Source organism: Carassius gibelio, chromosome A9 (genome assembly GCF_023724105.1).
Source record: "Carassius gibelio isolate Cgi1373 ecotype wild population from Czech Republic chromosome A9, carGib1.2-hapl.c, whole genome shotgun sequence".
NCBI classification, from domain to species: Eukaryota; Metazoa; Chordata; class Actinopteri; order Cypriniformes; family Cyprinidae; genus Carassius; species Carassius gibelio.
The window spans coordinates 11,562,984-11,589,176 of NC_068379.1; the positions used below are offsets into that span (position 1 = coordinate 11,562,984).

General features: G+C 40.4%; 1 protein-coding gene across 2 annotated transcripts in view; it reads left to right on the plus strand.

The window, feature by feature from the left end:
* The first annotated feature begins 1,289 nt into the window (after positions 1–1,289).
* LOC128019624 (fibronectin-like) overlaps positions 1,290–26,193 on the plus strand; it is a 35,637-nt gene continuing 10,733 nt past the window's right edge. For both annotated transcript variants that reach the window (XR_008185219.1, XM_052605708.1), the window contains exons 1-9: positions 1,290–1,599; positions 1,822–1,947; positions 2,118–2,255; positions 2,356–2,487; positions 12,407–12,544; positions 12,756–12,914; positions 13,495–13,620; positions 13,798–13,935; positions 14,036–14,167. Coding sequence is in view for 1 of the 2 variants with exons in the window: in XM_052605708.1 (XP_052461668.1) it covers positions 1,482–1,599; positions 1,822–1,947; positions 2,118–2,255; positions 2,356–2,487; positions 12,407–12,544; positions 12,756–12,914; positions 13,495–13,620; positions 13,798–13,935; positions 14,036–14,167 (1,207 nt within the window). In the remaining variant the exon portion in view is untranslated. The remainder of the gene's footprint in view (positions 1,600–1,821; positions 1,948–2,117; positions 2,256–2,355; positions 2,488–12,406; positions 12,545–12,755; positions 12,915–13,494; positions 13,621–13,797; positions 13,936–14,035; positions 14,168–26,193) is intronic.

A 26,193-nucleotide genomic window follows, 5' to 3' on the forward strand; every position in this document is an offset into this window, starting at 1 on the left:
GGGACTGGCTTCTATGGTCAGATGAAATAAAAAAAATAGCTTTTTAGCAGCAAATACTAAAGATGGGTTTGGTGTACACAGGGATAAAAAGTGCCCCATGTGTACAATGAAATTTATAGCTGTATCTTTTATATTGTGGGCCTACATTTCTGCTGGAGGTCATGGACGTCTGGTTTAGACAAATTACATCTTTGATTCTATCAAAAACCAACAGATAAAAAATCTAAAAGTGACTGACTCTGTTCTAAATCTTATAATGGGCCATGTTAAAATCTTCTAACCGTACAATAATCCAAACACAAACCTCAAAAACAACACAGAAACCAAAAACCACAAAACCAAGCTTCTGATATGGCCATTGAGTCCTCTGATCTAACCCATACAGAAAATGAGTGGGGTAGGGAAAAACCATAAACTGACGTTCCCAGAATTCTCTGCGTTGCATTTCAAATTTTGTTTGAATTTGATGGTTTTTTCTTTGAAATAACTATATTTATTTTTATTTTTTTTTCTTATCTGTTATGTTTATTAGGGTTGTATGTTACATATAATGTTGTTATTAATTTTAATTTAATGTAATTAATGTTTTTAATGTAATTAAAATTTTTAAATTGATGTAATTAATGTTTATTGCATATTTCCGTTTAATGAGTCTCACCATGATGGTGTTTAGTGCTTGTGTGAATCACACTGTGCACCATCTATGTATCTTATCATTTAAAAGCTGCTTGTGATGGGCTTTGTTTCATCACGTGGCTTTCTCATCACCACCTGCTTTTGTTGTTTACACGTGTATTACAAAGGTACAAAACAGATTTCAGTACTCCAATAAGTTGCTATGTTAATATTATATCAGTTAAATTTTGATATTAAACTGTACATTTACCCAGTAAACTGTACGCTGATGGATGTAGCGGTCTGAACCATCTGTGAATGGGACATGGGCCATTTGTTTGCACTCCAAATGTAGCATGATCTCTATTAGATTATTACAGTCACAGGCTTTCTTGAATTGAAAAATTTGGGTCATTACTGAACTCTGACATACTGGATTAGAGGCACAACAATATTTATAAAACAAAATGTGACTAATGTGTAAGTGTTTTTTTTTTTTTTTTTTTTTTTTTTTTTGCAAGATAGCTTTGAATTAATTATTATCCTAAACTTTGAACGCAAACGGCGAGCTTCAGATTGGTTGTCTGTTTGTGTCGCTCTCCTACGCGTGTGCAGGAATAGTTCCTCCTCCAGGGCGGAATGTGGAGGTCAAATAAAAGCGCTCCGCGCTCCTGAGCTCTATGTAGAGGTGCGCGCGAGAGCGGGAGGGGCAGGACGCACAGGGAGAGAAACGCACAGAGAGGGAACTTGGGGAGACTTTAAGAGGATTACCTCAGCCACTGGACGGCTGCGTCTTCTCTAGACTCCATTGCTAGGGAAGGAAGTTTTAACTATCGGTTTACTTGTGTTTCATCTCATCTGTAAAAATGACCGGTGGCCCTTTGGGCACTGCGTTGACAGTGGCTTTGCTCGCCTGCACTGTTCAGTGTATGCCGAAACATAGGAGACACGCTCAGGAACACTCGGTGTCATCCGTGTCCCAAGGTATGCGATTGTCCATGTGTTCGTTATGTTTTGTTCCGTTGAAATTTAGTAGCGTATTTTGGGTTTTACGCACGCAGATTGTTAATTAATCGCTGAAAAAATATGCATTAGGGATCCTCTTTTTCTTCTTTGTGTGATCGTGGTTTATTGTTGAGAAAGTTAAAACATTGTACAGAAGGGTTTAAAATATTGCTCAGAAGGGTTCTGTTGTGTCCTCTGCAGATGGTTGTGTTGAGAGTGGGCAGCTTTATGGAGTTGGAGAGCAGTGGGAGCGCAGTTATCTGGGCAGCACACTCCTCTGCACTTGTCATGGAGTTTCTGGAATAAAGTGTAAATCAAAGCCTGAAGGTTAGTCTTCTTACATTGCATTTGTCCCTTGAGACACTGTACTGGATAAATATTTCCAAACTTGGTTAAATTAATTACCATTTATATGCATGTAAAAGTATATTGCATTCGACAAGTCTGAAGTGTTAACTCTGAATAGTATGAAGCACTAAGTCCATGTCTATTCCCAGCTGAGGAAACCTGCTATGATAAAGTAAATGCTCGCTCCTATCGGGTTGGAGAGACTTATGAGAGGCCCAAGGATGGGATGATCTGGGACTGCACTTGCATTGGCTCCGGCCGAGGGAGAATCAGCTGCACCATTGGGAGTGGGTAGACTGGAACCTTCCTTCACTGTCCCTAATGGCACTTTGTAAATTACGCTTTTTGGAGTTGTGCTAGTGTTTATCTACTTGGCCTCTGTTGTAGATCGCTGTCATGAAGGAGGGCACTCCTACAAGATTGGAGACACATGGAGGAGACCCCATGACACTGAAGACTACATGCTGGAGTGTGTCTGTTTGGGAAATGGAAAAGGAGAGTGGACCTGCAAACCTGTAGGTGAGTTTGAGCATTTAAAGAATCAGGAATTTTGCGGCTTTTTGTCTGTGTGTTTGCTATGATATATATGATAGTATAGTATACTTAGCAAAACATTAGCAAAATTAATTTTCAGCCAATATATGGAATTTAAAACAGGCCAAAACTACGGATGACTCATCGTGCACTACAGCTTTATGTCTATTCAGATGCTTTCTAGAATAAGAATGTACTTCCCCTTAGTACCACCTGTAACCTACTAGTAAGTATCAAGTCATGGTTCATGGCTGTGTTGCAAACTATCAGCTTTCTTGTTTTTAATGGGGTTGATCCCTGAAGTATGTTGCACCCCCGCATCCTTTTTAGATTTGAAATATGTTGGTTTGTGTTGAATATGCGGAGTGTGAATCGACTCCAGGGTAAGACTAAAAGCTAGAGCCCGACCGATATGGATTTTTGGGGGCCGATGCCGATATTAACTCGAAAAGAGCCAATTTATAAGCCAATATTTTGATTTTAAAAATAATCTGGATATTAGACCCATTTCCTATAAACTGCACTTACACAACATTCAATAGCAAAATATCTGCATGTTCTATGTATGTGGGCTGTATAAACCATTTTCCAGAAGGGATTATGTTAAAAAAAGCCTTAGATTACAGTTTCAATGACTAAACAATTGCACATCAAAGGTATATATTTTTTAATGATCAAAAACAGTCTGGTTTTAAACATTTAACACTTTTACTTTCTTCCAGTTGAAGCTGGTTTTAACAGTCTGTGTGTGTACTGTAAATAAATTATAATACTAAAGTTAAAGTGTTTGCAGAAGTAGTCCCACACTTTGCTGCTACATGTGTATTAATAATATCACCATGTATCATTACTCATGTCACCATTAGAATTAGAATTATAACAAACAGGGATCTCCTTCATAGGCAAAAATGAGAAATACATATATATATATATATATATATATATATATATATATATATATATATATATATATATATATATATATATATATATATTATTTATTTATTTGCCAAGCAATAGGTATTACCTACTTATATTTAACAATTTTATTTCAACATTTTCCTATTAAGTTAATAGCAAGCATTTAAGGGGCCTGCTAAAAAGGAAGCTATATTAGCGTTACAGTAACGTAACCAGCCTGAATTGTTCTCTGGACTTGAGGGTAGCCTCTTCTTCCTGGCTTCTCTCTTAATTCTCATCAGCAGGACTAGCGCTATCGCTCGCTTCTTACAACGGGACAGATACATGTTTGCTGCTCCCGCTAAACTTTTTTAAACTCCGGCTACGCCATAGCGCAAATAGCGTTGTATCTGAAGGGCAACGCTGAACCCAGCGGCAGGCGATATATCGGTCGGGATCTACTAAAAGCAGCCAAATGTATTCAATCAATCAATCAATCACCTTTATATATATAGTGCTTTAAACAAAATACATTGCGTCAAAGCACTGAACAACATTCATTTGGAAAACAGTGTCTCAATAATGCAAAATTATAGTTAAGGCAGTTCATCATTGAATTCAGGTATGTCATCTCTGTTCAGTTTAAATAGTGTCTGTGCATTTATTTGCAATCAAGTCAATTATATCGCTGTAGATGAAGTGACCCCAACTAAGCAAGCCAGAAGGCGACAGCGGCAAGGAACCTAAACTCCATCGGTGACAGAATGGAGAAGAAAACCTTGGAATAAACCAGGCTCAGTTGGGGGGGCAGTTCTCCTCTGACCAGACGAAACCAGTAGTTCAATTCCAGGCTGCAGCAAAGTCAGATTGTGCAGAAGAATCATCTGTTTCCTGTGGTCTTGTCCTGGTGGTCCTCTGGGACAAGGTATTTACAGGGGATCTGTATCTGGGGCTCTAGTTGTCCTGGTCTCCGCTGTCTTTCAGGGCAGTAGAGGTCCTTTCTAGATGCTGATCCACCATCATGTCTGGATACGTACTGGATCCGGGTGACTGCAGTGACCCTCTGATCTGGATACAGACTGGATCTGGTGGCAACGGTGACCTCGGAACAAGAGAGAAACAGACAAATATTAGCGTAGATGCCATTCTTCTAATGATGTAGCAAGTACATAGGGTGTTATGTGAAGTGTTTCCGGTTCCGGTTTACCTAATTAATGCAGCCTAAAAATCCTTTAACGGATTTGGATATTAAAAGCATATTAGTATGTTATGTGTATGCCAGGTTAAAGAGATGATCTAGATTTAAACTGCAAGAGTGTGTCTGCCTCCCGAACAATGTTAGGTAGGTTATTCCAGAGTTTAGGCGCCAAATAGGAAGAGGATCTGCCGCCCGCAGTTGATTTTGATATTCTAGGTATTATCAAATTGCCTGAGTTTTGAGAACGTAGCGGACGTAGAGGAGTATAATGTAAAATGAGCTCATTCAAATACTGAGGTGCTAAACCATTCAGGGCTTTATAAGCAATATTTTAAAATCTTTACGATGTTTGATAGGGAGCCAGTGCAGCGATGACAGGACCGGGCTAATATGGTCATACTTCCTGGTTCTAGTAAGAACTCTTGCTGCTGCATTTTTGACTAGCTGCAGTTTGTTTACTAAGTGTGCAGAACAACCACCCAATAAAGCATTACAATAATCTAACCTTGAAGTCATAAATGCATGGATTAACATTTTTGCATTTGACATTGAGAGCATAGGCCGTAATTTAGATATATTTTTGAGATGGAAAAATGCAGTTTTACAAATGCTAGAAACATGGCTTTCTAAGGAAAGATTGCGATCAAATAGCACACCTAGGTTCCTAACTGATGACGAAGAATTGACAGAGCAACCATCAAGTCTTAGACTGTGTTCTAGGTTATTACAAGCAGAGTTTTTAGGTCCTATAATTAACACCTCTGTTTTTTCTGAATTTAGCAGTAAGAAATTACTCGTCATCCAATTTTTTATATCGACTATGCATTCCATTCGTTTTTCAAATTGGTGTGTTTCACCGGGCCGCGAGGAAATATAGAGCTGAGTATCATCAGCATAACAGTGAATGCTAACACCATGTTTCCTGATGATATCTCCCAAGGTTAACATATAAAGCATGAAGAGTAGCGGCCCTAGTACTGAGCCTTGAGGTACTCCATACTGCACTAGTGATTGATATGATACATCTTAATTCACTGCTACAAACTGATGGCGGTCATATAAGTACGATTTAAACCATGCTAATGCACTTCCACTGATGCCAACAAAGTGTTCAAGTCTATGCAAAAGAATGCTGTGGTCAATTGTGTCAAACGCAGCACTAAGATCCAATAAAACTAATAGAGAGTTAATAAGTTCTTTTGGGTCAAGCTGTGGTTTTTTGATGAGAGGCTTAATAACAGCCAGTTTGAAGGTTTCGGGGACATATCCTAATGACAGTGAGGATTTAATTTATTGCATTACATGTTTGTAAGTACATATCCATAACCTATATTTAAAAATATGTACGAAATTAATGAAATCATGTTTTTTTTTTTTTTTTTTTACATTTGTTTAGTTTATATCATGCATTAATTCAAGATATTTTGCAAGTAATATACATAATATAAGAACATATAATTTAAAATATATGTGCACACAATGTTTTTATATTTAATTTATATATTGCATATACATTAATCACAATTATATTTTATATATATATATTTCATTTTAAATGTAAAATATATACTAAGACTATATAAAAACATATATAAGGGACATATATGTGTCACATATATGTAAGCAATATGATATACATATATGTTTAGTTTGTATATTGAACATATATACAAAGAAATATATGTCATGTATATTGAAAATTATATATGTGACATAAATAAAAAAACACTATTATACATACATAAAATATATGGGCTAGTTTTATATGTCAATATATGAAATTGTTCCATTTTCTAATAGGTTTTATATATGGGCAGATATATATGTACATATATGTTTTCCCTTTCTATGTGGATATATTTAAAATATGTATATTTCATATGTGTACATATATTACATTTCCGTATGGGCAGCGCCCTCTGGGGGCCGGTCTGCCAACCCTGCCAGTGTTCCAGGGCGCAGCGGTCCCCAGCGAGCATCATTCTCAGTATTTTCCGCCCGTGCGCGTAGCGGGGCTGAGACGCTCGCTGCCCCTGCGGGGGCCTATTACACCAGAGGTAGGTCTCGAGAGACTGTTTCCCTTAGTAGATTATTTATCAGCGTGAAAACTACTGCCAAATGTATCTCAATGGGTCCTGCACAAAGTAGAAAAAGCTACCGTATTCAGTTCGGCTCTGTACCGCCGATATTCAACGGGGTCATTCCGACGATGGTCGGCCCCGGGCAGGGTCTGGTTATGGAACAGGAAGTGAAACCCTATTAGAGAAGGAGGCCATCGAGGTGATCCCTTCTCAAGACAGGGAGTCCAGGTTCTACAGCTGGTATTTCACAGTTCCAAAGAAGGATGGGGGTTACGTCCGATTATAGACTTGAGGGTCTTAAATCGTTCAGTTATGAGATTGAAGTTCAAAATGCTCACGATCAAGCATGTTGTAGATTAGATCAGGTCCAAGGACTGGTCTGTCACAATATATCTCAAAGATGCATACTTCCACATTTCTATCCTTCCACAACACAGGAAGTCTCTGAGGTTCGCTTTCGTGGGCGAAGCCTACCAATATCAAGTACTTCCCTTTGGCCTTGCACTCTCACCCCACACGTTCACAAGCAGAGGTGGGTAGTAACGAGTTACATTTACTTCGTTACATTTACTTGAGTAATTTTTCGGGGTAACAAATACTTTTCGGAGTATATTTAAAGATGGGTACTTTATACTCTTACTTGAGTACATTTTTTGGGAAAAATCTGTACTTTTACTTCGTTACTGTGGGCGACGCCCCTGTCGTTACTTTATCTTAATGCAATAAATGCTTCAGTTTATTCCAAACGCGCCGTCTACTTTTCTCTGGACAATGAGCGATGCCCATTCGCGAATGATTCATTCTTTTGAGTCAACTCTGTTCAAAGGCTTGATCAAACCAATTGGCAAACGAGTGAATTGGTTCATGAATCAGTTTGATTGAGTCGTTCAGTTCCATGCTGCACGCGCTGAGCGTCTGAAGCGGTTCACTCAGAGTTGTAACGTTTAAGAATATTAGCAGCGTTGAAAACGGGGATATGGAACTGCACTGAATTGAAAGCTAATCTGCAAAGGCTATTATTTGCTTGCGATGGAGATCCTTATTAGATGAACGCGTGTGCTGTCTACTGTTTAACAGGTAATAACTTGGGCTACATTCGATTACAGTACACGATACCACTGTGACATTAGTTTGTTGTACGTGTGTGGCTTATAACAGGTTGAATGCAGCTTCCAAAAGACAAAGAATAGCCGATTAAGATTCTATTAATTTTAATACAATCACACCAGTGCGAGTACGTTCAGCAAGTCATATCATCAGCTGCTAAATTCAGATCTGTGATCGCTTGCTGGCGCTGAGCCAGAGACAGACGCGTTTTTACAGCGCTGCGCATTAACCAATCACACACGGTTCTGTTGAGCTTTTGAATGCAATGGCCAATCAGAGGTGTTCCGATGAGTCATCGCTGAAATGCCGGTGATTCCTTCACTCGTTCACTTACTGAATACCTTTCTGCCGAATTCTCTCGTCAGAAACAACAAAGTGCAGATGTGTGTACGAATCTATAATTAAGATATTGATTTCACAGTGTTAACAGTTTCAGTGATTTTAATGGTAGTTTCTGAGAGTGAATGAAATCTAGACTGTCAGTGAAAATTATGTTTAATAATGTAAATGTTATTTGCTCTCTTTCTGAACAATGAAAGATTAGTAGCAATATTTGTATCACATTAACTTTCAATGTTAAATTCACATTTAAAATAAAGTCAGTCGTATTAAAAATATGTTATGGCATGACACCTATATTTGTTACTTAAATAAACAGACAGGGTTTTATAATAAATTACATAAATTGGATTAAAGGCTGATGAAATATATACATTTATACACACACACATACATTACATACATTTTTTGTCTATATATCTATATAAAAAAAGGCTCCGTATGTATGACCCAAAGTAACTAGTAACTAACTACTTGAGTAGATTTTTTATCCGATACTCTTTTACTCTTACTCAAGTAACTATTCAAGACTAGTACTTTTACTTTTACTTGAGTAAATATTTCTAGAATTACTTTTACTTTTACTTGAGTCAAGTTTTTGGGTACTCTACCCACCTCTGTTCACAAGATGTGTAGACGTGGCTCTGGTTCCCCTGCACATGCAGGTTGATTTTAGCTCAGTCAAGAGCAGGTTGCAGCTCGGCATCGAGGTGCCGTTCTCGCACATATCGGGGGAGCTGGGTTCGAGACTGAACGCCAAGAAGAGTGTAATTTCTACGGTTCAGAAAACCACCTATCTAGGCGTAGTATGGGATTCGACCACGATGCAGGCACAATTGTCCCCTGCTCGTATCGAGTCGATCCTCATCTCAGTCGAGAGAGTCAAAGAAGGCCAGTCACTTACTGTCAAACAATTTCAGAGATTGTTGGGTCTGATGGCAGCTGCGTCCAACGTAATACCTCTTGGCCTGCTGTGCATGAGACCCCTACAGTGGTGGCTCAAGACCAAGGGATTTTCCCTGAGGGGCAATCTACTTCGTAACTATCAAGGTCAAGCGGCGCTGCCTCCGTGCCTTAGACATGTGGAAGAAACCTTGGTTCTTGAATCAGGGCCCGGTGCTGGGAGCTCCTTGTCGCCGTGTATATACTAGTGACGGACACATCTCTCACCGGCTGGGGTGCAGTCATGAGTGGCCACCCTGCCCGTGGTCTGTGGAGCGTTCGCCATCTAACATGGCATATCAATTGTCTAGAAATGCTAGCAGTTTATCGTGCACTGAAGCACTTCCTCCCAGACCTAAGGGGTCACCATGTGTTGGTGCGCACCAACAACACATCGGTGGTCTCTTACATCAACCATCAGGGAGGTCTGCGTTCGCGCCCTTTGTACAAGCTGGCGCACCAGATCCTGGTGTGGTCCCAGAGCAAACTCCTCTCATTAAGAGCAGTATATATTCCTGGGAAACTAAATATGGGAGCAGACATACTGTCGAATGGGGAATGGAGACTTCACCCAGAGGTGGTGAAGCAGATATGGAGAGTATTTGGCAGGGCTCAAGTAGACCTATTTGCAACTCAAGAGACATCACAATGCCCCTTTGGTTCTCTCTAGTTCATCCAGCTCCTCCGGGACTGGACGCTATGGTACAGACCTGGCCGAGGCTTCGTCTGTACGCCTTTCCCCTATTGCTCTGCTCCTGGGAGTTCTGGCGAGAGTACGCCGGGACGGGGTCCATCTGTTATTAGTAGCCCCGTTCTGGCCGGGCCGAGTATGGCTCGCAGATCTGGTCTCGCTCCTCGACAGCTCTTCATGGGAGATACCGATCAGGACAGACCTACTCTCACAGGCGCAGGGTATGATAATTCACCCTCGCCCGGAGTTGTGGAAGCTGTGGGTGTGGTCCCTGAGACACAACTGTTAGCAGCTGGTCTCCCAACTGAGGTTGTTGAGACCCTCCTCCAATCTAGAGCTCCCTCAATGAGGAAACTGGACACCCTGAGGTGGAAACTCTTCACCTCATGGTGCAGAGACCGCCAGCTAGACCCAGCAAACTGCCCAGTTGGTACAGTTCTGGAGTTTTTACAGGCCAGGCTCTCTGCAGGGTTGACCCACTCCACGCTGAAGGTTTACGTGGCGGCCATTGCGGCCTACCACGCCCTTCTCGATGACCAATCTTTGGGAAGACACCCCTTAGTTACATGTTTCCTCCACGGTGCGCTGAGGCTGAGACCTCCAGTACGGTCCCGTGTTCCCCCCTGGGACTTGGGTGTGGTGTTAGAGCCTCTTTACAAATCTCCATTCAACCGATTCAAGATATCTCAGATAGACATCTGACTCTTAAAACCGCCTTTCTGTTGGCCATTAACTCTCTGAGGAGAGTAGGAGATTTACAGGCCCTCTCAGTGGCCCCTACCTATCTTGATTTTGCACCTGGCATGACCAAAGTGTTCATATACCCTCGTGCGGGATATGTTCCTAAGGTGCCCTCTATCACACCACAACCTGTAGTGCTGCAGGCCTTCTGTCCTCCTCCCTTTCGGGACCCCGACCAAGAGAAGCCAAATTGTGTGTGTCCAGCTTGAGCGCTGGATGCATACGCCCACAGAGCTGCCCTGTGGAGAAAAATGGACCAATTGCTTGCATGCTGCGGTCCCCCCAAGAGGGGTTTCCCTGCTTCTAAGCAGACTATTAGTCGTTGGATAGTTGAGACTATCAACGCCACTCTGAGTCCTCTGGTCGTCCCCCGCTGTCGGGAGCCAAGGCTCCCTCTACATGGGGTATGGCGGCCTCCAAGGCCTTTCTAGCAGGTGCGTCCATGCTGGACATCTGCAATGCTACTGGGTTTCCACGCCTTCTACTTTTGAAAGATTCTATGGCTTAGACATGCCAGTCACTCCAGGCACTTAATTCCCCTCGTCCTAAGCTGTGCTCTTTGGATACACACTAGGCAGGGGTTTGGTAGTCTGGCAGCGTTGGTACTCGTTCCCCAAAGCGTTTCGACGCAGCTCGAGTTCCTGAAGAGGAATGTCTCTGGGTTACGTATGTAACCCTAGTTCCTTGAGGCTGCGTCTCGAGGCCATACCCCTGGCACCCCTGCCAGCGCTTGCTAGTACTCGAAGCTGAAGCCAGCTGTGCGGCTCGAGCCTTTATAGCTTCCTGGTCGATTATGTCACCTCGCCAGTGACGTCACACTCTTCTATAAGACAGATTAGATATCATATTCAGAGTCGCTCACGCTAAACGCGTTCCCCAAAGCGTTTCGACGCAGCGTCTCGTTCCCTCAAGGAACTAGGGTTACATACGTAACCTAGAGACATTTTTAGATAAATCCCTCAGAGACCAACCAGTTGGACAGATGTTAAATCATCCAAACACCTAATTCCTGGCAATTTCTATAAGCTACATTTCATTAACATTACTAAATATAATTAAACTGGAAAGAAATCAAAGATCCATCTTTGATTGTCAAAATAATTCCAGGTTCAGTTCACTCAGCCAATACTATTTCACATATTATTTTCATTGTTTAGTTGTGGAGGTCTGATTGGATAAACCTTTATTTAAAGTGCCTTTTAAAACCGTGTTAACAAAGTAGCATATTATACAGAGAGATGCATATGTGCAAAGAAAATATCAAAATACAAGAGATAAAGTAAAACAAAGTAGCTACAATAACCATTTTATGTTAAAACAAAAATACAACAAAAAAAAAAATCAAGGAAAGGCCCTGCACAAATCTGTTTGAGACTACTTTTTAAAATTGCATAATGATAACCTTTGACAACATTTAATTCAGGTGCGAAAATAACATCTATACCACATGAGCACAGAGATATTTGAGTGTTGACGCAGTTTGAGGGAGAGGAAAGACACGTTTTAAGTGTGTGCACTCTCTCCGGGCGAGAACAGCGTATGTCTGAGCGAGCGCATCCAGTTCTGTGAAATCCGCGCGTGAGCAGAGAGATTTGCGCTCGCGCATTGTATCAATGTGCTTTCGCGCAACATTAATGCGCTCTCGACATTTGTTTATTAAATAACGCCATGATATTCACTTTGTTAGCAGCAGACGTAATTATATTTGTTTGTGCAGGTGAATTTTTGTCCAATTAAGTGGCATTTTTTGCAAGTCCCCGTGGCACATGCTCCGTCTATGCAGGCAAGACAATTTACAATTTATTGGGCTTTTAAAATAAAATCTAGTGGTTTTGGACATGGAAAGGAACTGAGATACTGAGAAATATAATATTATAAAAATTTTTTTTTCTTTTTTCTTGATAGTGGAGCGCTGTTATGATAATGCAGCTGGCACATCCTACATGGTTGGTGAGACCTGGGAGAAACCCTACCAAGACTGGATGATCGTGGACTGCACATGCCTAGGAGAAGGAAGTGGACGTATTACATGCACATCCAGAAGTAAGAACCCTACTCTTTTTAGAATAGAAAAGTACACAGTAAGGTAAAACATTTTCCCTCTACTAGCCAGTTTAAAAAGTCCATCCCTGAAGCCAGAGGGTTTAACTACAGTTTTAGTGGATAATTAAAAGTGAAAACTAGTTGGACAGATGGGAGATTGGGATATATATATATGAAACATCTCCTTTGTATGTTTGTGTGTGCATCACAGATCGCTGTAATGACCAGGACACACACACTTCTTACCGGATTGGAGACACGTGGAGCAAGACGGATTCTCGCGGGCACCTGCTACAGTGTTTGTGTACTGGAAATGGACGTGGAGAGTGGAAATGCACGAGGCATGCGTCACTGCACACCGCTTACCTGGGTAAGAACCTCACATTTTTGTTATTTGAAATACATCTGAATTATATATATGTGTGTGTGTGTGTGTGTGTGTGTGTGTGTGTGTAAAAACCTTAAAAATACAAAATATTCAGTTAAAAATTAAAAGTGAAAATGTACTCAAAATACTTCAGTGTTTTATAAATAATACAAAAGTATCACTGACCCATAATGTTTGTTTTGTATGAGATACTTTTCTCGACACAGGAACCATTATCAACAACAGTTTTGGTTTTCAGTGCAAATAATATCTTGATTTGTAAAACAAATTAGAATTTTTTTTTGAAAGCAAAAATAAAAAAATGAGCCTAATGTTTTTTTCTGTATTACTGATGACATATTGAAGATTCAGTCTTGCTGGCAAGACATTTATAAAAGTCAAAGTGGCTGCACCTTAGGCCTCTGTGTATGCATTTGCAGGTATTTTACAAGAGGTCCAAAAGATGAAGTAATATCCCAGGGTCTTGAAACTTTAGAGAGTGGTTTATTGTTGAGAAAGTTAAAACATTGTAGAGAAGGGTTTTAAAATATTGCTCAGAATGGTTTTGTTGTGTCCTCTGCAGATGGTTGTGTTGAGAGTGGTCAGCTTTATGGAATTGGAGAGCAGTGGGAGCGCAGTTTTCTGGGCAGCACACTCCTCTGCACTTGTCATGGAGTTTCTGGAATAAAGTGTAAACCAAAGCCTGAAGGTTAGTCTTCTTACATTGAGTTTGTCCCTTGGGACACTGTACTGGAGTAATATTTCCTAACTTGGTTAAATGAATTACCCTTTATATGCATGTAAAAGTATATTACATTTCACAAGTTTAAGTTTGAAGTGTCAACTCTGAATAGTATGTAGAACAAAAGTCAACGTCTGTTCTCAGCTGAGGAAACCTGCTATGATAGAGTAAATGCTCGCTCCTATCGGGTTGGAGAGACTTATGAGAGGCCCAAGGATGGGATGATCTGGGACTGCACTTGCATTGGCTCCGGTCGAGGGAGAATCAGCTGCACCATTGGGAGTGGGTAGACTGGAACTTTCCTTCACTGTATCTAATGGCACTTTGGAAATGACGCTTTTTGGAGTTGTGCTAGTGTTTATCTACTTGGCCTCTGTTGTAGATCGGTGTCATGAGGGAGGACACTCCTACAAGATTGGAGACACATGGAGGAGACCCCATGACACTGAAGACTACATGCTGGAGTGTGTCTGTTTGGGAAATGGGAAAGGAGAGTGGACCTGCAAACCTGTTGGTGAGTTTGAGCATTTAAAGAATCAGGAATTTTGTGGCTTTTTGTCTGTGTGTTTGCTATGATATATATGATTGTACACATAGCAAAACATAAGCAAAATTCCTTTTTAGCCAATTTATGCAATTTAAAACAGACCCAAACTATGGATGACTCATCGTGCACTACAAATTTGTGTCTATTCAGATGCTATCTAGAATAAGAATGTACTTCCCCTTACTACCACCTGTAACCTACTAGTAAGTAGGCTATCAAGTCATGGTTCATGGCTATGTCACAAACAATAAGCTCTCTTGTTTCCAAATAGGGTTGATCCCTGCAATATGTTGCACCCCAGTTTCCTGTTTCGATACAAAACTTGTTGACGCAGGCAAGAAAATGTACAATTTATTAAGCTGTTAAAATTAAATATAGTGATTTTGGACATGATGGAAATACATAGTAATAGTATTTTTATTTATTTTTATTCAGTTCCATCACACAAAGACTTAATGTGAACAGGAAAACAATGCACATCTCAAAGCATGCAAAACATACCTGCAGCAACAACAAAAATTATAATTGAATACAAACGTACATTATAAACAAAGACAAATAAAAATAAGAAGACAAAAAAAGATAAAAATAAAATAAAATAAAAAAAATGCATTAGGGCAATTACATAAATTTAAAAAGCTTTTTATTTTGTGATCTTATATTAGAAAGGGTCTCAAAATATATTTTAAGATCAGTGTTACAAAATGTAATATATGATGGTTTCTTTTGAAATACTTTTGACTTGGAAATGGAAATTATTTTATTTGAAACAGGGACAATGCACAAATAAACATTAAACTTGTTAAACAAGAGAATATGTCTTGGGCCAGGTTATAGCAACAATTGCTAATTTCCATCTGTAGTCCTTGGGCAGGTATGACAAATTAAAAAAAATTTTTTTAACAATTTTAAATTTCACAGAGTTATGGATAAAATGATGTCCATTGTAATTACAGACAAACAAGTTTGTAAATAACAGAACCAGGGAGGCCATCAACCCATTTACTCTCTATCTCCTCTCTCTCCAACAAACACAGTTCAGTAGCATCTTAAGCACACACCCACACCCACATACCCCCCCCCCCCCACACAAACACACACACACACACACACACACACACAGGTATACTATCTCAAAGATTAGTGCAAACTTGCTTACTTAGCAACCAACTCTTTGTCAGGCGTGAGAAAGTGTGAGAATCTGTGCAAAAGATATGTTCCGTGGGAAGAGTATTCCACTGCCTCATGGCCACACATGAGAAGGAGGAGCTTCTAAATTGTGTTTTACATTGTGGGATGCTACACTCCCCCCTTGTGACACTTCTAGTTGTTCGCACTGTTTTTTCGGAGCAGAGTGTCACAAACTTTTTCAGAGGGGGAGCAGTAGCACTATATATGATTTTATGTAGCAAAGTCAAGTTTGAGTGTTTTATTAGATTATCAAAGCTAAGTATATAATATTTGATGAGTATTTGACAGTGATGATAATAACGTGTTTTTTTATCATGGATCTTGAGACAGTTTTTATACAAAGATTCTAAAGGTTGTATGACTGTTTTACATGCCTGAGACCAGGATGTAATGCAGTACAAAAAGTGGGGGATGATCATTGCATTTAAATAAGTACTGGATGCTTCAGTGGCGAGGGAGTGTCTTATAGATCTAAAATTTACTAAATTAAATTTCAATTTGTTACACAAGTTCTTAACATGACCTTTAAAACTAAGTGTGGAATCTAGAGTTACCCCCAAATATTTAAATGTATCTACATGTTTTATAAGTTGGCCGTTTACTAAAATTTCCGGATAAGTTTTAAGTATGAACCGGTTTTTAAAAAACATAGTTACAGTTTTTTCCACATTTAATGTAAGACATGAGTCATGTAACCAGTGGCTAACCTTGCTCATGACACTTGATCATTTTTTGGCTACGTCTGTTGCACTTCTCCCATGGGTATATAATACTGTATCATCAGTGTACATAACAATATTTGTGCCCTTGCAGACTGAAGGCAGGTCATTAATATATAAGCAAAACAACAGTGGCCCTAGAATTGACCCCTGTGGTACTCCCATAGTAGAGACAAGAGACGTAGACAATGTGCCATTTATTTACACACATTACTTTCGATTTATCAAGTATGATTTTATCCAATTTTGGACGTTAGTGGAAATGTCGTATTTGGCCAATTTGTGTATCAGTACCTCATGGTTAACTGTATCAAAGGCTTTGCGTAAATCTAAGAAGACAGCTCCCACCACTCCTCCTTGATCTAAGCTAGTTTTAATCTCCTCAAGGAAGTAGCAACATGCAGTTTCAGTGGAATGTTTTTTCTGAAACCAAACTGCATAGGATGGAAAAAGGACTTAGAGTCTAGATGTGCTATAAGTTGTTCTGCCACAACCTTTTCGATTACCTTTGATGCAGCTGGGAGAATATTGATGGGTCGATAATTAGAGACCACTTGAGTATCCCCAGATTTATGAACAGGAGTGACAATGACAGGCTTAAATACACTGGGAAAAATATTTTCGTTAAATGACTTATTTATAATTATCACTAGAGGTATCATAATAGATGTCTTGTGTTGTTTTAGAAAAGCTGTATCACAACCATATATAGCTTTACTATTAGATAGAAGTGAGATTACATTTTCAACTTTCTCTGTGTTGATTAGGGAAAACTTAAAAGCAGAATCATTACAGGTTAAAGCTTGTGTGAGTTGAATTTTTGGTGAACTTAGACTCATTTCTCGTACCGAATTTATAAAATAATCATTAAAACATTCCGCAATAATCTTATCATCATCCTGGATAGAGCCATCCACCATGAGTTTTAAATGTTAATTTGCAAATTTTTCCCTTCCAAGTAATTTGTCAATGCTCTTCCATAACTTTTTAGAGTTTCCTTTTGCTTCACTAATGTAAGCGGTAGGACATTAGGACCCAGTAGATACCACCTCGAAGCGCGGCATTACTCAGCCAGCTATTTAGGGTGACGTAGTCACAGAGCGATAAGCTAAGCTGGCATTCCAACATAGTGTGTCGGTACAGCGTGGGGAATGAAAGCACCAGGATCGATGGTTTAAACCAGTGCTGTTGTCGTTGCCTGAGGCTGGAGATTGGCCAGTGGACAAAACAGTTGTTCTGGGCAAACTGTTGCAGGTACCAAGTTAGATTTATGAAATGTGGTGAATGATTGTTAAAGCTTGGTATATTGATTTTGTATCTCCTGTCACAGTAACATCGTGAGATTGTGGTGAAGACGCATTGTGCAAACATGTGTTTGCTATTCAGGACGTCCAGTGTCCAGTCACTGTTTTTCCTATTTAGTTTTAGCTATATAAACTGCCTACCATATTTTATAATAGTGTTTGCTGAACGCCCTAGAGGCATGTGAAGAGAGGGGAGAGATATTGGACTGTGTGTTTTACACTGTATGTTTGTTTTTGTTTTGTTTTGTTTTTTTTGTTGTTTTTTACTCTCTCTGATAACTTGTGTATACAATGTGAGGTTCTCTAATTGAAATACTAGGGTGATTGTGTAGTTTTCCAAAGAGACAAAACGCCTGTAGTGGTGTGTGTGTGAAGTGAAGAGGGGATATTGCTGTGAATCACGTGTGATCTATTTAATTGGGTTGTGTTACCTGTGTATTCTTAAATTATTTATTAAGAGTGACGTGTGGTGTGCTTTAAATTCTGACACGTCTCAGGAGGGAAACTCCGTGCCTGCCCTTAACCATTTGGTGTTTGGATTGAGGGAAGTTTCATAAAGTATAACAGTTGTCTTTTAAAGATTGTTTATATAATCTAACAATTGTAAAAATATAAATAAATGTATTTTTTTCTGACATACCAGCTTCCATCTGCGTCCTTTAATTAGGGTGGCTTGCGTGAAACCAGGTGGCTCTTTTGAGCTGAATATGTTATAATTGGATTTTATTTAATATAGAGAGTGTTAGACTCCTGAAGGTCACATTTGGCGTAGTCGGCAGGGTCGTCTGGGTGGTTGCTGGTAGTGTCGTCCTCTTCCTCATATGTGTATATATATATTTTTTTTTTTCAAATTTATTTGTATAACGGGTGGGCAGTTAGGTTTATTAGGGTAAAGGAAAAACAGTGGCTGGCAAGGAGGATCGGAGAAGCTGCCCAAGACCAGCTGGACTTTAACCTCAAGACAAGTTTTTTTTTTTTTTTTTTTCCTCTCTTTATCATGTCCGTAGGTTCAGAAGATCAGATTAGGGCTCTGACTGAGCAGCTCCAGCAGCTGCAAGCCGTTAATACCAGGCTTCAACAGGAAGCAGCAGCGCAACTAAATGCTGTGGCAGGACAGGGAGGGGCAACCAGCAGTCAGCAAGAAAGTTTAGTAAACCCAAGGTATGTCATTATCCCAAGAGAGCGGAAATGCCCAAGGTTTTCAGGGAGTAATAGTACTGGATGTCTGGGGGTTGAGGAGTGGGTAGAAGAAGCCCGTAGATGTTTAAGTTCCAAACATATGACCCCTACTGAGCAGGCATTGTTCTTGTATGACCATCTTGATGGGGAAGCCAAGTCAGAGATTCGATTTCGTCCCAGTGTAGATAGAAATAACCCTGATCGAATCCTGGCTATTTTGCTTGAAACATTTGGTTGCCCTCAATCTTATATTGAAGCCCAGAAACAATTCTTTCAACGACGCCAGCGTGATGGGGAATCTCTACGTGAATTTTCTCATGCAATAATGTCTTTAATGGAGATAATTGAGCGTAAGAATCCAGGGGGTATTCCTGATTCTGATATTGTAATTCGTGATCACTTTGCTAAGTATGTCCGTGATAATATGCTTCGCAGAGAGTTAAAACGCCTCATACGATCACAACCTAGTATGTCCTTTATTGACGTTCGCAGCGAAGCCCTGCGTTGGTCAGATGATGGGGAGCATCCTAGCCTTCCCCGGGCTAGAGCCTACTCTTGTGATACCCACATTGATGCCTGTGAATTGGGGGTAAACTCAAGTGCTGTAGCAGTAGAATCAGGTAAAGAAATTACTGAGTTAAAAGAAACTTTGCGTAAGCAACAAGTACAGTTAGATACAATTTTGCAACGGTTGTCTAACCCAGTTTGGCATGCTGCCCCCAGTGGCCCTAGCACCCAGCCTCGGCGATATCGGTTTGATTCAGAAGGCCAACCTGTCTGTATGCAAGAAGAAGGATGGGTCAATAAGCCTGTGCGTGGATTATCGCCAATTAAATGCGAAGACCAGGAAGGATGCGTTCCCCCTTCCACGCATAGAGGAATCTTTAGATGCTCTGACTGGTGCTTGCATGTTTTCTACATTGGATTTGGCGAGTGGTTACAACCAGGTCCCTGTAGCCGAGAAGGATCAAGCTAAGACCGCTTTCTGTACACCTTTTGGTCTGTTTGAATTTCAGCGTATGCCATTCGGCCTTTGTAATGCACCAGGAACATTCCAGAGATTGATGGAGCGCATCTTTGGAGATGAACGATTTCACTCCCTTCTCCTATACTTGGATGATGTGGTTGTGTTTTCTTCATCATTTCAGAATCATCTGGAGCGGTTGGAGCTAGTGCTACACCGGTTGCAACAGAATGGCCTGAAACTTAAACTCAAAAAATGTCACTTCTTCCAGCCAGAGGTAAAGTACCTTGGTCATGTCATTTCCGCATCTGGTGTCGCCACTGATCCCGACAAGATCAGTGCTGTTAAAGAGTGGAAAACTCCATCAACTGTCGTAGAACTGCGCTCTTTCTTGGGCTTTGCCTCTTACTATAGGAGGTTTGTGGAAGATTTTGCAAAGTATGCTGCCCCTCTCCACAAATTAGTAGCAAAGTTGCAGGCTTCCAGTAAAAGAGCTAGGCCCAGATCAAATGGCTCCTGGAGTGATCACTGGGACTGGAGTTGCGAACAGGCATTCAATCTGCTTAAGGAGAAATTGGTTGGGGCCCCAGTATTGGGGTATGCAGATTTTACCAGACCATTTGTTCTAGAAGTGGATGCTAGCAATCTGGGGCTGGGGGCAGTCCTGTCCCAGGAACAGGGAGGAGGGCAACGTCGGCCACTCGCATATGCAAGCCGTGGGCTTAGACCTACTGAAAGGAATATGACAAATTATTCCGCTATGAAATTAGAGCTGCTTGCACTTAAATGGGCGGTAACGGAAAAATTTAGAGACTATCTTCTTGGCTCTAAATTTACAGTCCTCACAGACAACAACCCTCTCTGTTATCTCCGTACAGCTAAATTGGGTGCCGTAGAACAACGCTGGGCATCACAGCTGGCACTTTTTGATTTCACTCTGATGTACAGACCTGGGGCCTCTAATAAGAATGCAGATGCACTCTCTCGCTTGCCTCCTGCCCCGCTGCCAAGTTCTATGGGAGAAGTCGCTCTTGGTATCACAGTTCCTGAAGAGGTTGAACAAGCTTGCATTAAACACCATCAGCAGTGTTCTGCTTTTACATCTATTATTGAGGCCGCTCCAGCAAGAGGTAAAGCCGACCTGCAAGTGTTACAGGCTGAAGATGCAGTGATACAGGCTTTCTTGGTGTATTGGAAACGTGGTGGGGTCCCCTCAGCTTTGGAGCGGGCCAAGGAATCTCCAGCACTCCTGGAAATGGTTCGCCAGTGGAATAGAATCCAAGAACAGCAGGGAGTATTGTATCGACGAAGTCATGTCCCAGGGGGTAGAGAGGAAGTGTTACAGCTGTTGTTACCACAGAGGCTGAGAAGTGAAGTACTGACTAATCTTCATGACAATCATGGTCACCAAGGGGTGGAACGTACTACCACCCTTGTACGTCAACGCTGTTACTGGCCCTTTATGCGTCAAGATATTGAACGCTGGTGTCAAGAATGTATTAGGTGCCTGACAGCCAAAGCTGTACAGCCAAAGGTGAGAACTTTTATGGGCAGCCTGCTTGCTTCTAGACCTCTAGAGATTGTGGCCATTGATTTTACCACGCTTGAACGAGCTAGTGATGGTAGAGAGAACCTCCTCGTTGTGACCGATGTATTTTCTAAGTTTTCACAAGCATATCCTACATCTGACCAGAGGGCTGTGACGGTCGCTCGAATTCTTACGGAACAATGGTTTTATACTTATGGTGTCCCAAAACGGATCCATTCAGACCAAGGACGAAACTTTGAGGGAGAGCTACTGAAACGCCTATGTCAGTTGTATGGAATTGAGAAGTCAAGAACTAGCCCTTACCATCCAGAGGGAAATGGGCAATGTGAACGCTTCAACCGGTCATTGCATGATTTGCTGCGCACTTTACCCCCAGAACAGAAAAAGAGATGGCCTCATCATTTGCCTCAGTTGTTGTTTGCCTATAACACCTCAGTGCATAGCTCTACAGGATTCTCTCCCTATGAGTTGATGTTTGGAAGAAGGCCTTTTCTCCCTATAGACTCGCTTCTGGGACAAACTGAGGAGGTGACATCGGGTGGGACAGTAGAAGACTGGGTTCGAGAACATCAGATGCGTTTAACATCAACCTATCTTAAAGCGCGAACTCAATTGGAAGCTGCAGCCGCTTCTCGAGCACAACATCGTTCAGTCTCATTGCCAATTCTGCCGACTGGCTCATTGGTGTACAGGCGAAGTCATCCCCCTGGTCGCCATAAAATCCAAGATCAGTGGGAGCCTGTTGTATATGAAGTAGTGCGATGTCTGGATGAGGTTGGGTCACTATACAAAATCAAGCCCAAGGGTCAGTCAGGTCCAGAGCGGAATATCCATCGACAAGAATTGCGCCCATTGCCAATCCATTTAGGCTCCCCGAACCCATGTGCGATTGAGGTGGAATTATTGGAAGATGTGCCCAAGGGGGATGCTGTACTCAGCCCTGATCTTAGTACAGACGAGGAATTTGATTTGGGGATGTGTGCCCCGTTGAATTCACATGATTCAGAAGGGCAGAGATGTGTTGCAGCCTCGTTGTTATCTGGGCAATTAAATGAACAACCTTCTTGTCGAAGTTCCGATTCCATGGAATTGAGCCAAGACCTTGAGTGTGGTAGATCGGAGGAAGAAGAACAAGCATCAATTCAACCAACTCGACGAACCACACGGTTAACAGCAGGCCAGCACTCGTTTTCATCTTCCTCGTTCGGTTGTAAGAAATGAGGAGGGTGGGGAGGAGGTTATAACTAACCCTACAGTCAATGCATTACATGCAGTGTTTAGACCCTGGTGTTGACCTTATTTTGTTTCTGTCCCCGGGACGGTGACATTTTTATGAGGGGGGTGAATGTAAGCGGTAGGACATTAGGACCCAGTAGATACCACCTCGAAGCGCGGCATTACTCAGCCAGCTATTTAGGGTGACGTAGTCACAGAGCGATAAGCTAAGCTGGCATTCCAACATAGTGTGTCGGTACAGCGTGGGGAATGAAAGCACCAGGATCGATGGTTTAAACCAGTGCTGTTGTCGTTGCCTGAGGCTGGAGATTGGCCAGTGGACAAAACAGTTGTTCTGGGCAAACTGTTGCAGGTACCAAGTTAGATTTATGAAATGTGTTGAATGATTGTTAAAGCTTGGTATATTGATTTTGTATCTCCTGTCACAGTAACATCGTGAGATTGTGGTGAAGACGCATTGTGCAAACATTTGTTTGCTATTCAGGACGTCCAGTGTCCAGTCACTGTTTTTCCTATTTAGTTTTAGCTATATAAACTGCCTACCATATTTTATAATAGTGTTTGCTGAACGCCCTAGAGGCATGTGAAGAGAGGGGAGAGATATCGGACTGTGTGTTTTACACTGTATGTTTGTTTTTGTTTTGTTTTGTTTTTTTTGTTGTTTTTTACTCTCTCTGATAACTTGTGTATACAATGTGAGGTTCTCTAATTGAAATACTAGGGTGATTGTGTAGTTTTCCAAAGAGACAAAACGCCTGTAGTGGTGTGTGTGTGAAGTGAAGAGGGGATATTGCTGTGAATCACGTGTGATCTATTTAATTGGGTTGTGTTACCTGTGTATTCTTAAATTATTTATTAAGAGTGACATGTGGTGTGCTTTAAATTCTGACACGTCTCAGGAGGGAAACTCCGTGCCTGCCCTTAACCATTTGGTGTTTGGATTGAGGGAAGTTTCATAAAGTATAACAGTTGTCTTTTAAAGATTGTTTATATAATCTAACAATTGTAAAAATATAAATAAATGTATTTTTTTCTGACATACCAGCTTCCATCTGCGTCCTTTAATTAGGGTGGCTTGCGTGAAACCAGGTGGCTCTTTTGAGCTGAATATGTTATAATTGGATTTTATTTAATATAGAGAGTGTTAGACTCCTGAAGGTCACACTAATAACATTGAGGAAAAAAAATTCTCTAGCCTTTCTAAGTTGTTATGTGACTTTATTCCGTAAACTTTTAAAAATTAGATGATCAGTATTTAATTTTGATTTTAAAAACTTTTTCAGAGAAGCATAATTTTTTCATTTAGTCCCAGAGATTTATGTTAAACCAGGGTAGATTATATTTTTTATTTGTTTTCTTGCCCCTTTTCCTGGTGTACTTTAATATAATGCCTTTAATGGTCGACATTAAATCAGCACAGGCTGGCTCACAGGGCAAACTACCAATGGTGTCATGCCAGTTTATTTGCTTTATTTCATTTTCAATGAGGGCCATGTCCTTTGAAGCAATAAAAGGCATGGATTTCCCATTCATTGAGTTCTGATTTTTAAAATGTGTTTTTGATAATTTTCTAGAGACCAGAGTAAGATTTTGATCTGATAACCCAGTAATGAGGTTATAAATCTTTCTAATTCTGTCTGGTTTATTTGTGAAAATTAGGTCTAAAAGCGTTTGGGAAGACTTTGTTATTCTTGTGGGCTCATGTATCATCTGTGTCATCTGAAAAGTTTTGGCAATATCTTTAAGCTTTTTCCTATGTGCTTTATCTTGCCAGTTTAAGTTAAAATCACCCAAAAGAATAACTTCCATCTTCCCATATTGTTTAAGTATAACATTTAGGCAATCATAAAATTCATTTGTGGCAGTTGGAGGACGGTATACTGCAAAGACAGCAAAATACATTTCGGGGGATAGCGTAAGTTTTACCCCCACGCATTCCAAATTGTTTTCCGGAAAGACTATTTGCTGACTTTGAATGCTGTCTTTCACATAGATCAAGACTCCGCCCCCTTTCCCTTTCCTTCTGTCCCGTCTATAAACATTATACCCTGGAATATTAAAAACAGATAAAGGGGTTGTTGGGGTTAACCAAGTCTCTGTAAGGCATAAGTAATCGATGTTTGAGTCCGTCAGTAGATGTTCAAGTTGTTCGGTTTTTGAGATAATACTACGTACATTCAGATGTCCACCAAAAATGCCTTTTGGCTTTGTTTTTGCGTCCCACAACACACTCGCATGATTTACAGTCTGAAACAATTTCATCTGCTGCTGTTTAAGGTACGATGTAGTTTGTGTGGTGAGTGTTAGAGATCTGTGCAGGAACGATGTTATCGTCATTTGGCCAACATTGTTAAAAGGCTTGATGTTATTTATTGGAGGATTACCTCGAATTCCCACGCCAGTAGAAGCAGCACACTTCGCCGATCTAGAGATGTCAGGATCAGCTGATTGGCAAATGTCCAAAGACCTTGGTCCGGGATTTGTGTGGACATCCCCGCACAAAAGGAGAAATGTGCAAAGCACGATGGCTGGGCCTCGCTTTGTTGACACAAATGTTGTAGAGTGTCCCTGCTGCTCACTTTGCACACACCTCGCTCGACCATCATGAACTTATGAATATAAAACTTTGCTAAGATAATTAACAGATTAATAATATACATATGTTTATCAGAAAAAGATGGGTTTTGATAACAGAGTAAAATATCATGAGGTTCTAAATCAAGGACTTTTTTTTGTTATGTCTATTTTAAAGTCAACCCCCCCAAAAAAAAAATTACATAGGGCAATAGAAAAATAAATGTTCAATATCTTCAACAGATGCATTACAAAAGGTACACTTATCACAAACACTATGAATATATCTGCTGGGTCATTCTACGGAAATGTCCATTTTTCTGTCCCTAGCCTTTACAGAAATATTACACTTGAAAAACACTTTAGGTTTACAATTTTTTTATATTTTAAAATGAAACAATATGTTATTTGAACAATTACACTTTCTTCAGCCATCAATGTGGCAATATTTGATTTTTATTAATTAATTAGAATTCCAAGCACCACAGAAGTGCTCGTCCCCACAGTCATGTACAGAGGGAAAATGCTTTATTTTGAGGTCAAAAACAGTGTTTTCTTCCATTTAAAATACAACCATGTGTCCATAACTATCAAATATATGATATAAATTACATTAAGAAAACAAAATGCTAAATAAATATTATAAATTATATAAAGAAAGTAGTGGTCCCCTGGAGTTGTGTCACTGGTGTTACCGTTTAACAAAAAAGCTCTTATTTTGAAATAACAATCACGCTGATGACATCGCTCGACTTCCTTCTTCCAATTTTCTGGAGATCTATGAAGAGAAGCCATTGGCAAGTCCACTGTCTCTTTTCAATTATCAGAAATCTTCTCATTTATCTCATGATTTCATATGAAGCTTTTAGTTGAAGTCACTGGTATGACCTCTTTTATTGTTTGGGCATTGTAAAAAACTAGAATACAAATGGATTAAACTACTTAATTTAGTGAGTACACCATGATTGACAACATGTGGTTTGATACCTTGCAGCAGCCATTTTGTAAAATGCCGTTTTCATGAAAATTGTCACTGGTGTTACTGTCACTGGTGTCACCTTCCTTATAGGTAACACCAGTGAAGATCAGTAACACCAGTGACTCCCTTTTATAGATAAACTTTGTTCAAAGCTATTCATTTAGTTATTTTGCATAAAATAGCACTAAAATTATGATTCTAACTTTTCTTTGTCATTGTTAATCCTCCTTTGGTCATGTATTTCTAAATTGAGGGTATGGCTAAACTGAGCGCAGCTGAGAAACAGCGACTATACAGA